Genomic DNA, 11,592 nt, shown 5'->3' on the forward strand with positions numbered 1-11,592 from the left:
TGAAGATCCTCTCACAGCTACATTTTTATCTAAGTTCTTAAGTGGTGATCCCAAGTTGCTAAAGGTGTTGGATTTGCATGGAGCTGAATTGGACAACATCCCAAAGCAAGTCTTCAAACTATTTCATCTCAAGTATCCTAATCTCAGTGGAACTGGAGTTAAAATTATTTCAAAATCTATTGGGAAGCTTCAAAATCTGGAAGTTAAATCTGATGAGAACCAATGTAACAGAGTTGCCTGTGGAAATTCTAAAGCTAAGTAAACTCCATTCTCTTTGGTTAGGCGGATAGGGTGATTATTCAAATGAGTATGCAAACTGGGGCTGTAAATGTCCACTTGGAATTGGAAAGCTTATTTGCTTGGAAAATATGACTAATATAGAAGCAGATAGTGATAAAATAGTCAGGGAGATTGGAAACCTCGTGCAGCTGCGGCGATTATCCATCACAGAGATGAGAAGAGAAGATGGAAAGGAGTTGCTCTCCTCCCTCTTGAGGCTGACCAACCTTCGAGACTTGTCCATCTCCTGTATTAAAGAAGATGAGACACTTGATCTCCAACATTCCATCTTTCCAAAACATGAATTCCTCACACGTCTGAGATTGAAGGGGCGTTTAGAGAGAGTACCGCAATGGGTGACATCACTTCAATCCTTGAGAACCTTACAGTTGGACAATAGTAGGTTGAAAGAAGATGAGAATGTAATTGGCTCCCTCGGACATTTGCCCAATTTGATATCACTTATTCTCCGTTGTGCTTATGAAGGGGAGACGATATGTTTCAAGGTTGGAGGATTTCGAAAACTCCAGCGCTTAGAGCTTGGGCAATTAACAAGACTGAAATGGGTGAGAGTGGAAGAGGAATCAATGCCTAGTCTTAGATATCTGCAATTAGTTGGTTGTAAATTGATGCAAGAGTTGCCTTCATGCATCCAAAACTTGACCAGACTTGAATATCTTGGGTTTTATGAAATATCTGATGAGCTAGTGCACAAAGTACAGAATTTGGATAAACAAAGTGAAGATTATCAGACAATTTCTCATATCTCTCAAGTTTGCACTGGTTACTGGATTGATGGTCGGTGTGAAGGCACGTTCCTCTAAGAGAAGAGAAGCTAAGAGACAACACTTTGCAGCTTTCAACATTTTGCAACTCTTCCATAAGTCTCAGGTTGCTTACTAGCTTTTCCTTTTATTTCATTGAGTTCTCGTTTACTTTTTCCTGTCTACTGCTTATTACATTTGGATCAAAACATGTCATGAAATAGCTACAATCACCCTCAATTCCTCGAAATAGTACGTGTTTATATATCGATTTAGATTTCCTTTTTTATAGTTGGCCTCATCAAACTTGCTCTGGTTAAGTAAAACATAGATCAGAGCACCTACTATAGAAAAGAGATGACAGTCTTCATTAAGTTAATTTTGAAGTGTATGAAGCAGTTAGTGAAATTAGTTTGTATGTATAGCACCTTTTGAAGTCCAAAGTCCAGACTTGAAGGTACACCTAGTAATAATCCTGGGAAATCTAGAGAGAGTGCACCCCTACCCCAAAAGAAGTTGAAAGAGTCTCGGCGGGAGGAGCTCTGCTGGGAAGGGGGCAATATGGGGATTCATCTCGAGAAGGACAAGCGACGATCTCTCGTCCAACATGTAATTACTGTGGTAAAGCGAATCATACTGAAAATGATTGTTGGGTGAAAGGACGAAATGCTTATTTTGCGGAAGTTCAGAACACCTAATTGGTAATTGCCGAACTAGGATACCACGAAGTATTAACACCTTACCACCTGCACCTCGATAGAATAACGATGAAGGAAATCGACAAAAAGTGCCAGTTAGAGTATATGCTTTAGATCAGCAACAAGTGCCAGAGACAACTGAGGTGATTGAAGGTACGAAATTTAGAGGGCGAATTTTTTTTTGAAGGGGAGAAGTATGTGAAAGCCCTAGAAAATTTTTGTGTAGACCATGCATGTATTATTTCCATTTTCGCCATTAGAATTATTACATACCAATTCATAGATTAATCAAACGTTTAAATTTAAAAATTATAAAACAAACTGTACGAACCAAATAAAAACATGGTGTACACCGTAATTGGTATGAATTAAACATAGTTTAGTGCTAAGCTACTTGTTTAGTTAATTTCCTAAAAATTAAATGTGTGAGAATATATAAAATTTTTTGGAGTGATGTAAATATATATATAACAAAAGCTAGGAACTCATACATGAGATTATAAGATTTCAGGCCTTCAAAACAATTAAACTACAACTAAATGACTGAATTGACCTTAGGACTTCAGCCGAAATACCATGCGGCCAGCTAGTAGTCTGAACAATGTAAGAGCCGAGTGAGAAAGCTGTGTATTGTCTGATGATAGCAACAAAACTGAGTGGAGAGTTTAGAGTTTGTTCCCCACCGACTGATGAAGAGTAGTGTCATCTGTTGCTTAGTTATTATCGACCGAGAGAGAGAGATAGGAAGTTGCAAACCGTGAGAGAGTTTTACATTTCTGTTCTGGTCAGTAGCATCCGAGAGAAAACTGAGACCTTCACCATTTCTTTCTCCTTCCACTATTCTAAACCGAGAGCTAAGGGGGTGATTGAAGGAGGAAACGTTGCTAGTGCATCCCTGATCAGTTATCACCGAGAGGAAGGAAGGAAGTAGTTGCAGTTTGAGGAACCGGAAGCTAAGCATAGGAACAGTCTGCTTTTTGCTGAGCTTTAAGGGGAAAACAGGTAAAGAAATTCTGTAATCACCTTTTATTTACTAGATATCAGAGAGTAGATTGAATGCATGTTAGTTTTAGCGAGGGAATAACGAGTTTTAACCGAAGGAAAAATCTGTTAAAGAAGAAAAATAGAAGCTGGACTGAAGCTGGAAACCGAGAGCTTGCAGGCTGAGTTGCAGCCTGTTGTTATTGAAAAAAAATGGAAACTAATGGTAGATTTTGCATGTGACACGTGGGTCTTTGATGTTTGGGAGGTTTAGTTGAAGAAAACTTGGGGAAAGGTTGGATTTTGGATTGAAACCGAGGGAAGTTTTCTGCTGCAAAATTTTCCAGGCTATCCGAGAGAGAAAATGGACAGATTCCTAGCTGTTTTCATGATTTTTGGTCTTGATTATCTATGTTAAACTGTAATATATGATGTATAAGAGCTTGGTCTGAACATGCATGGAAGATTTGAGCATGAACTGAAGAGATTATTAGAGAGAAAAATTGTGTTAAAATTGCTGCTATAATTCTGGAAAAAAAAATGCCGAGAGAGGGAGTTGAGAGCAGGACCAGTGTTGTTCTGATTTTCCTTGGCTGCCATCTTGTGTGTTTGCTGAGGATACTCCGTAGTTTAGTAACCAACTCTTGCATGTGGTTTTTAACGAACAAAAGTGAAGAAATCTGTTGCGAGAGAGAAGGATAGCCGAGAGGAAGAGAAAATGTGTAAGAACAGTTTTTTTTTTCCTTTCCAATTTCAATTCGGTGAACTTCATTACCTGATATTGAAGGTGCTCTGTTGTTTAGTTATTGTTTTAGCTCATGACTTGGGAGTAAACTGAATGGGTTAGGGGGAAAAGCTTTGAACTATGTAGTTCATTATTTTACAGCCGAGAGAGAGAAAAATGGACTGATCAGTTTTTCTTTTCCTCTAAGTGAGCTGCACAATCTTTTGTGTTCTGTACAAGGCTCATTTGTAGTTTAATGAACGTGGTTAACACATCTAGTTGGGATATAAAAACTTGGAAGGTGGAACTTGAGTGAAACGGCAAACATTGGACCGATATATACATAGCTAAGGGATTGCTTAAAAGCTGTGATAGTTAAGACTGATTTGTGTGCATAGTTTGCACAAAACATTGGTTACAATTAAATGTTTCTTATCCTAATTCATGTTAGATTCAATGTAAGTTAAGTAGTTGGTGATTTAATCAAGTGAAAAATGAAGTTATTGGATGAAAACTTGAAGTTTTGTTGCTGAATTTATGTAGATAGGTTGTATGGCAATGAGTTAAAACTTATTTGATATTTTAGAAACTCTAAAGTAATTTGGTATGGCCGTATTCATGAAATGACTTCTAATCGCTTAAAATTGGCTTTCTTGACAATTCAAAGACTATAAATTGTGAGAGGTGAAGGTTGTGGACTAAGTTAATTTACAAATAACTTAAAGTTTAGTTAGTTTAAAAAGGGAGTGGAGTATCTATAAGCCATAATTAATATTGGATTGAGAAAGTATATTGGATTGAATGAGTATACAAGTTAAACTTGAAGATAGGTATGTTTCATGGTTTGAAAATGATAAAGTTAATAAGTTCTGAAAATAAAAGGATAAATGAATATTAAGAATGTTAAATTTATATATTAAGGTCAAACTTGATTTTAATAGTTTAAATAATAAAGTAAGAATGATAAGTGATCACTTACGAATTATAAATTTACCGTTGAAATTATTAATTTGCTCAGGAAGTAGCTGTGAGTCAGGAAACAAACCCGAGGCTCAAGAGTAATTTACTTGGAGAATTGTTGAGTGTTTTCCGAATTTATGTGTTAAACTGCTTATGTGTACCTAAGTGAAATTATGTGACAAATGTGCTTATTATGAACTATTACTAAATGATTCAGTGTAAAATGTATCTCAATTGTCCCTGGCCTTCTAAGTCGGGAGTGTACTTTATCGCACTCGGCTTAGTTGGGCTTGAAGGTCAATAATTGACTGAATATTACTGTAAGTGTGCAAGACTGTAAGCCGTATGTGTGCCTCGCTGCATTGGCTGAACTGGGCCCCAAAACCCTCTGTTCAACGGACTATTTGAGCCAGCAAAGGGCTTGGTCGGGTAGGACGATAGATTTGGGTAAATGTTTCGGTATACTCGAGTATTACCACGAGGTTGGGAGATCATTGCACTGATTACTGAATGTAGGGGATTGTTTATTGTTTTGGAGGACATAAGGAGGTGAATTGGGAGAAAGTACAGTGATATTGAAATGAATGTGCAATGATATTGAAATGAATGTACAATGACAGTGAAATGAGTGTCTCTTGACACTGAAATGAATGCTCAATGACATTGAAGTGGCTTTAATGCGAGCACCGTATCCTTTTAAAAGTGATTGTACAGTGAAATGTGCACTATTTGCTTAATTGTACTGATTTAAGTGCTTATTGATTGTTGCTTGCATGGAAACCTCACCGGCGTAAGCTCACCCTTTTAACTTTGTTTTCCTTACAGGAGTCGGAGATTGAAGAGTGATTAGATTGAACTAGAAAGTTATTTTGGGAAGATCCATTATTCTGTGTATATAGTGAAGTCATGGTCTCTTTTGAATTTTGAGACGGTTGAATTTTTGTTTGAGTTGGTGTGATATTAAGATTGGATATTTAGAACAGGTATTTTGTTTCTTTTATTGGACAAATTTATGTTTCAAACTGATTGGAGATGTACTTAAGAGTAAATGTTCAGTTGTCCAATGGTAATGTTATCTCTAAAGTTAAAGTGAGTGGGTGAGTCCTAGCGAGAGTCAGGCAGACGATTCGCTAACTTCTAGGGTATGGCCTAAGAGAAGGTGGGGTCGTCACACCCTCCGTATGATGAAATGCCTAGTAATTTTTTCTTTTAGTATGATGAAATGCTTAGTGGGCAAAAATTTGAAATTTAGAATATGGATTTCTTTGGTAGGTTTTACAAGTGGTGGAAACATCTTATTATATTCTACTATGATCGACCATTTTGTTATATCCACAATAGGGCAATTAGTGGAAAAAGTATAGAAAAAAATAGGGGTAGGATATTAATCTGAATCGATTTTTTCTAGTGGAGCATACTCGAAGAAAGAAGGGATGTAATAGTGTAAATGATTTGAAGATATTAGTTTGTTCCTCTTGTTTTCTCTTAGTCCTAGTTAGTACGCATTTGTAGTATACTTATTCTTACGTATCATTCAAAAAACTCCATATTTCCTAGATTTCAAAAATACTTTAAAAAATACTCATACTTTTCAATTAACTATATGAAACACGTGATAAATTTTTGTTAGGTATTATACTTTGTGAATTATATATCAATTTTTTTTAAAAAAATAAAATTCAATGATAATGACATGTTCGTGATTTATATACAAAATAAGAACAACATATAATATAACAATTGTAGATTTATACATATTTAAGAAATATGGTAACAAAATTTTAATAAATTTAACATCTCATACAAGAAAATAAGTTTAAGATTGGTATAAAAGTGGCATATTCTTTGAAAACTAAGTTAGTTTATCTATATTTTTAGTTCCATCACTTTCAAATATGTTCGCATTTATATGAGTAATTTTGGCAAACACGTATTTTTACGCCCAATTTTTTTATTATACTTTTGAAAATAAATCTTGTATAATATGCATATATATACCTCGTATCAATACCTTTGCCGTATTTTACAATCTATGCTCTTAATGTTATAAGTAAAATACGTTGGGACTTAAATGAACATTGAAATAAATTTAATTGGTATAGAGATGAAAATGAGTTGAACTCGAGCTCGAATAGTATTATACTTAAGCTCAAACTCGATACATGGCACTAGTACGTGAGTTCAAGCTCAAATTTGTTGGAGTAGCTAATATATTTGAGCTCAATTTGTGAGGAAATTGTTTAAGTTTGAACTCGACTCAATAAGGTTCAAGTACAAATTGAGCATTATCAAGCTTAAGTATTCGCAATAAGATTGAGCTTTTAAGCTCAAAAATTTTGGAAAATTTTTTTCAAAAACACAATCTATTTCAATATGAAATTTGTGAACTGATCCTGGAAATTCTTTTTAATATATACATATGGGTTTGGGTAGGTTTTAAGTTTGGGTCTAGATTTAAATATGGATCATACAATATCAAACTCTACCGAAAACCGTGATTCTTTTACAGGATTTGGATTTGAATTTAAAAAATTAAGTCCAAACCCAAAATAAATATGGTGGATTTGGGTTAAATCTGAATAATGTCCAACCCATCTACATGTCTAGTAGCAAATTCCTGAGTGGAACAATAAATTAGAAAGACACACCTGAAAGTTGGGGAGAAGTTTATCCCGAATGAATCCTTTACGGGGTTGGTATATATATCATTAAAAATTAACTATGTATCATCATTTGAGGATCTAGCTTTCAAAAATCACATTGTCCATAGGTTAGGACATGCCATGGTGCATACAAGAATTCTCGGTTAGGAGTTTTGTGCAAGTATGATAGGCTTGTTTAGTGCACACTTCACAGTGCCTTGTAAAATTATTTTAACATGCCCTAAGGGTTTAGCACTAATTGGACAAGCTTACCAAGTCGAATTTTAAACAAGTTAACAGACTTTGTATCTACATCTATCCTAGGAATTAGCGAACTTCTGCCATCTTTACTTATTTCGTTGGGATGAATATTTAAGGGTTGGAACTTGGAAGTTGAAATAATCCAAAATGCACATAAGTTAGCTCAAAACACTACCTGCCCTGAAAAATTAATGAGCAAGAAATTGAAAAAAAAATAGAGACTCTAAAAAATGAGAGATTTATGGCTAAATTCACCCTCATTCATAGTTTGTGAAAAAAAAATTAATGAATCTCTTGATTGGCTCCGTTCCTTGACTAGTTTCTAAATTGTAGTGTCTAGATTTACTGTACTTATCAATTATATTAATTGTATTGTTTGGATTCGTTGTACCTAAATGCCTATGAATACAGGCTTCTTCTATCAGTACATGATCAATATATATATAAAAAAAAAGAATTCATTTTTTATATTCTCAACTGTTTTTTTATCTTAATACATTACATCACACAAAGTACTACAGTAATTATTTCAAATATAAAACAATTCAAATACTCCTGTTGCCATTTTCATTTTTTTCTCATGGTATCGGAGCAAATGAAGAGATTCTAGCACATTGTTTAATATTTAGTACTAAGTTTATGATTTTTTTTTTTCAGAAAAAGAACTCAACATTTTGTTCGTCAGCACTTACTTCAGGTTTGGTCATCACTAATTCAGGGACGAAATCCTACCGCTAAATCTCCCATATGAGTAGTTTCACAAGGACATTCAATTGACTTCGACGGTTTGACCCTTCTCTTTCGCAATTACATATGTCAAGAACTAAACCATATTCATTGCACTAAATGCACTCAGGTGATCAGGTAAAAGTAAATATAAGTCCTTCAAAGCTTGTACCAAATACTTGATGACAAGTGCAATTGCGCATGCTTGCCATTATTTTTTTTAAGAAAAACGTTTGGACGCTCAGTTTGATTTCGACCATCATCACGGTCAGGACATACCCTTAGGACTGACCATAGGTTGTTTACAAGAATTTTATAGATCATCCACCAATATAACTCTCACATCGATAGTAAAATTTGAACACGCAACTCTTTGTAAGGAAGTGACCGTCCTTACCAATTGAAACAACTTATGTTGGCATTTGCCGATAAAAATCCGTATAGTGCGAGGCAGGGGCGAAGGGAAGGGGGGGGCCGGGGGGGGCAACCGCCCCCTTCCAATTGTTAAAAAAAAAATTTTTTAAGTAAAAAAATTTTTATTGTTATGTTTTGCCCCCCCAAAAATTGATGAAAAATTTCACTTTCCCCCCCCCAAGGGCCCAAACAATAATGTTCTTTGTTATTTGGATTTGGTCCAAATAACTTACATACTATTCTTTGAACTTCACAATTGCCGTTTTGAATCAATTCACCTCTTATTTCCTTCTTACAGAAAAGTCTCAACTCTCAACTCCTAACTTCAATTCCCACACAGTCAAATAGATTTGTAAATATGATGATATTTTTGTATATGTGAAGCGTATAAATAATTTTCATTCTATATAAGGTTGTTTCTAATCTTGTGGTATATATGTTCACATTATTTTTTTTTGTAAATATATTTTACTTTCATTGCTATAGACTCGCCCCCCAAAGTTAATTCCTAGCTCCGCCACTGGTGCGAGGATTTTTGGGGAAACCTTGTGAGAATGTTCAACTGTCTAATCTTCGGTTGATTAATCCTCGGAGCATTTTAGAAATTTTAGAGGCCGATAGAGCATCAAAAGGAAACTACGGTGACAGGGCTGTCATTTGCAATATTTTTTCCTCTATAAACTAATCTTGCATGGAGCTGCAGCCTATGGTCACTAGGCACATTCTGCCTCTCTTCAACTCATCAAGTTACAGTCCGTATCCAATATGCAACAGTTGTTTACCATCCTAGAGTTGGAAATCGCAACGGATCTTCTGTCTCACACTCTGTGTCATTATTTGTCCCATTTTTTATTATATTGCTATTTCTCTTACATAAACACCATGTTTTAGTTCTTTTTTAGTTTTCTTAAGATCCAATAACTATTAATTGAGTAATGTACAAAATTTAACAAAATAAAAAAATCAAAATGCATAAAAAATGAGATTTTTTTATGAATTTTCTGCTGTATTTTAAAATTTTCTATTATATATTGCTTTTTTGAAACTATTGTATTTATTTTTTATTCAATTAAAAGTTATTGGATCTTAACGAAATAAAAAAAAGAACTAAAACATGATGTTTATATAGGAGAAATAGCAATACAATAAAAATTGAAACAAAGAATGGCACGGGGTATGAGATAGAAGATCCGTTGCGGAAATCGATGTGAAAAGCAAGATTTTGATCATTGGCGGCACCGGATACATTGGCAAATACGTAGTGGAGGCAGGTGCAAAAGCAGGGCACCCAACTTTTGCATTGGTCCTAGAAAACACAATTTCAGATCCTAAAAGGGCAGCCATCATAGAGAGCTTCAAGAGTTTGGGAGTCGCATTTCTTTATGTGTGTTGTCGTATCTTTTTCCCATTGTCTAAGCACTATTTCAATTCTTCTCAAGAAATTATAGAAACTGACGTGTGAACTGAACAGGGAGATCTACACGATCATCAGCAGTTGGTAAATGCAATCAAACAAGTTGATATAGTGATCTCGACAGTCGGGGGAGATTTGGTAGCTCATCAAGTTAAGATAATTGCAGCAATTAAAGAAGCTGGTAACATCAAAGTAAGCACAATGCAGTTTTATACATTCCTTTTTCTTTTTCTTGATCCGATCTCTGCTGGCTGTTGGACAAATTTTTTTCATTATCCCTGTCAACCCACATGTTGACAAAGAGCTATATTTCGTTCCAGAGATTTTTACCTTCTGAGTTTGGAAATGATGTGGATCGTTTGCATGGCTTTGTTGAGCCTGCCGCTAGATTATACAGAACCAAAGTTGAGATCCGCAGAGCTGTCGAGGCTGAAGGGATACCTTACACTTATTTAGTATCTAATGGTTTTGCTGGTTATTTGAATTATTTCCTTAACCCCTTTGGAGACTCTAGCTCTGCAAGTCCTCCCAGAGACAAAATTGTCATTCTTGATGATGGAAATCCAAAAGGTATCCAAAAGAAGCTTTGTCCGCTTCCATTTTTTTGATTGGTTTACTGTCATGTTTTAGAGATCATCGTTCTTAACTTTTCTTCCATTTTGTGTTTCGTTGCAGTCGTTTTCTCGAAGCAAGAAGACATAGCTGCATACATCATTAAAGCAGCAGATGATCCAAGGACCCTGAACAAGATTGTGTACCTTAGACCACCTGCCAACACTCTGTCCTACAACGAAATAGTATCATTGTGGGAAAGGAAAATTGGCCAGACCCTCGAAAAGATTTACCTTCCAGAGAAGGAAGTCCTTGAGAAAATCCAGGGTCTGCTACTTAACAAAGAGAAACTAAGTGCACAAGCTGCTTCTTCCTCAAAAAATCCTGTGCAATCCGGAAAATTTTTTTTTGATACAATAGTCGTCTAGTACTAATTGCATCTATTCTACAGTTTTAATTAAATTGGTTTCTTTTCTTGTATCTCATGCAGAGGCTTCAATGCCATTAAAATTCATCCTGTCTCTGGGATACACGGTTCTTGTGAAGGGAGAAATGGCCAACTTTGAGATCGAGGCTTCTCTTGGCATGGAGGCAACGGATGTCTATCCCGATGTAAAATGCACCGCACTTGATGAGTACCTCAATCAGTTTGTATCAGAGTAGCAACAAAACTATAATTCCCTCCGCAGCTTTCCATTTTGGAATGTCACAAAATATTTGTCATCGTAAACGAGAAATATGGGATGGAAGTAGTACATTAACCAATGTTTGTCTACCATGATACCATCTTTTGTGCAACATTTCTTATGTACTATTAGAAATGTGCTTTGATTGTTCATCTCCCTTACGGAAAATGTCATAAATGTGCCTGAAATAAAATCTACCCTATACTTGTTTTGCAACCTGAAATTGTCCAATTTAAGATATTTGATATCTCCCGTGGCTTCATTTGAATTTGTTTTTTCTTCCTGAGTTTTGTGAAAAAAATATTACTATAACATTCTTTTAGAGCAGGTTATGTAAGACAAAAAGGTGATTAGGGGTATCTTAACAAATTGTAGCCCATTTGTTTAGAAATAAAATTTTTATTGGCACTAAAAAAAAATCAACACTAGACTATCAGAGTTTTGATTAAGGCTCCATCACTTAAAAAAATTTACAAGAAAAGTAACAATCT

General features: G+C 35.2%; 1 protein-coding gene across 1 annotated transcript; it reads left to right on the forward strand.

Annotated features, from left to right (window-relative positions):
- The first annotated feature begins 368 nt into the window (after positions 1–368).
- LOC113755319 (isoflavone reductase homolog PCBER-like) lies at positions 369–11,078 on the forward strand. Its single transcript, XM_027299355.1, has 6 exons — positions 369–1,081; positions 9,635–9,833; positions 9,921–10,055; positions 10,184–10,433; positions 10,539–10,742; positions 10,906–11,078. The coding sequence occupies exons 1-6, from the start codon at positions 369–371 to the stop codon at positions 11,076–11,078; spliced, it is 1,674 nt and encodes a 557-aa protein (XP_027155156.1).
- The last annotated feature ends 514 nt before the right edge of the window (positions 11,079–11,592 follow it).

Source organism: Coffea eugenioides, unplaced genomic scaffold (assembly GCF_003713205.1).
Source record: "Coffea eugenioides isolate CCC68of unplaced genomic scaffold, Ceug_1.0 ScVebR1_1420;HRSCAF=2267, whole genome shotgun sequence".
Classification (NCBI taxonomy): domain Eukaryota; kingdom Viridiplantae; phylum Streptophyta; class Magnoliopsida; order Gentianales; family Rubiaceae; genus Coffea; species Coffea eugenioides.

Excerpts from the sequence above, each read along its gene's own strand:
- LOC113755319 (XM_027299355.1), top strand. The coding sequence starts at position 369 with ATGACTAATATAGAAGCAGATAGTGATAAAATAGTCAGGGAGATTGGA. Across the intron at positions 1,082-9,634 it reads GGTTACTGGATTGATGGTCG|AAGATCCGTTGCGGAAATCG; the intron begins GTGTGAAGGCAC and ends GGTATGAGATAG. Across the intron at positions 9,834-9,920 it reads TGGGAGTCGCATTTCTTTAT|GGAGATCTACACGATCATCA; the intron begins GTGTGTTGTCGT and ends TGAACTGAACAG.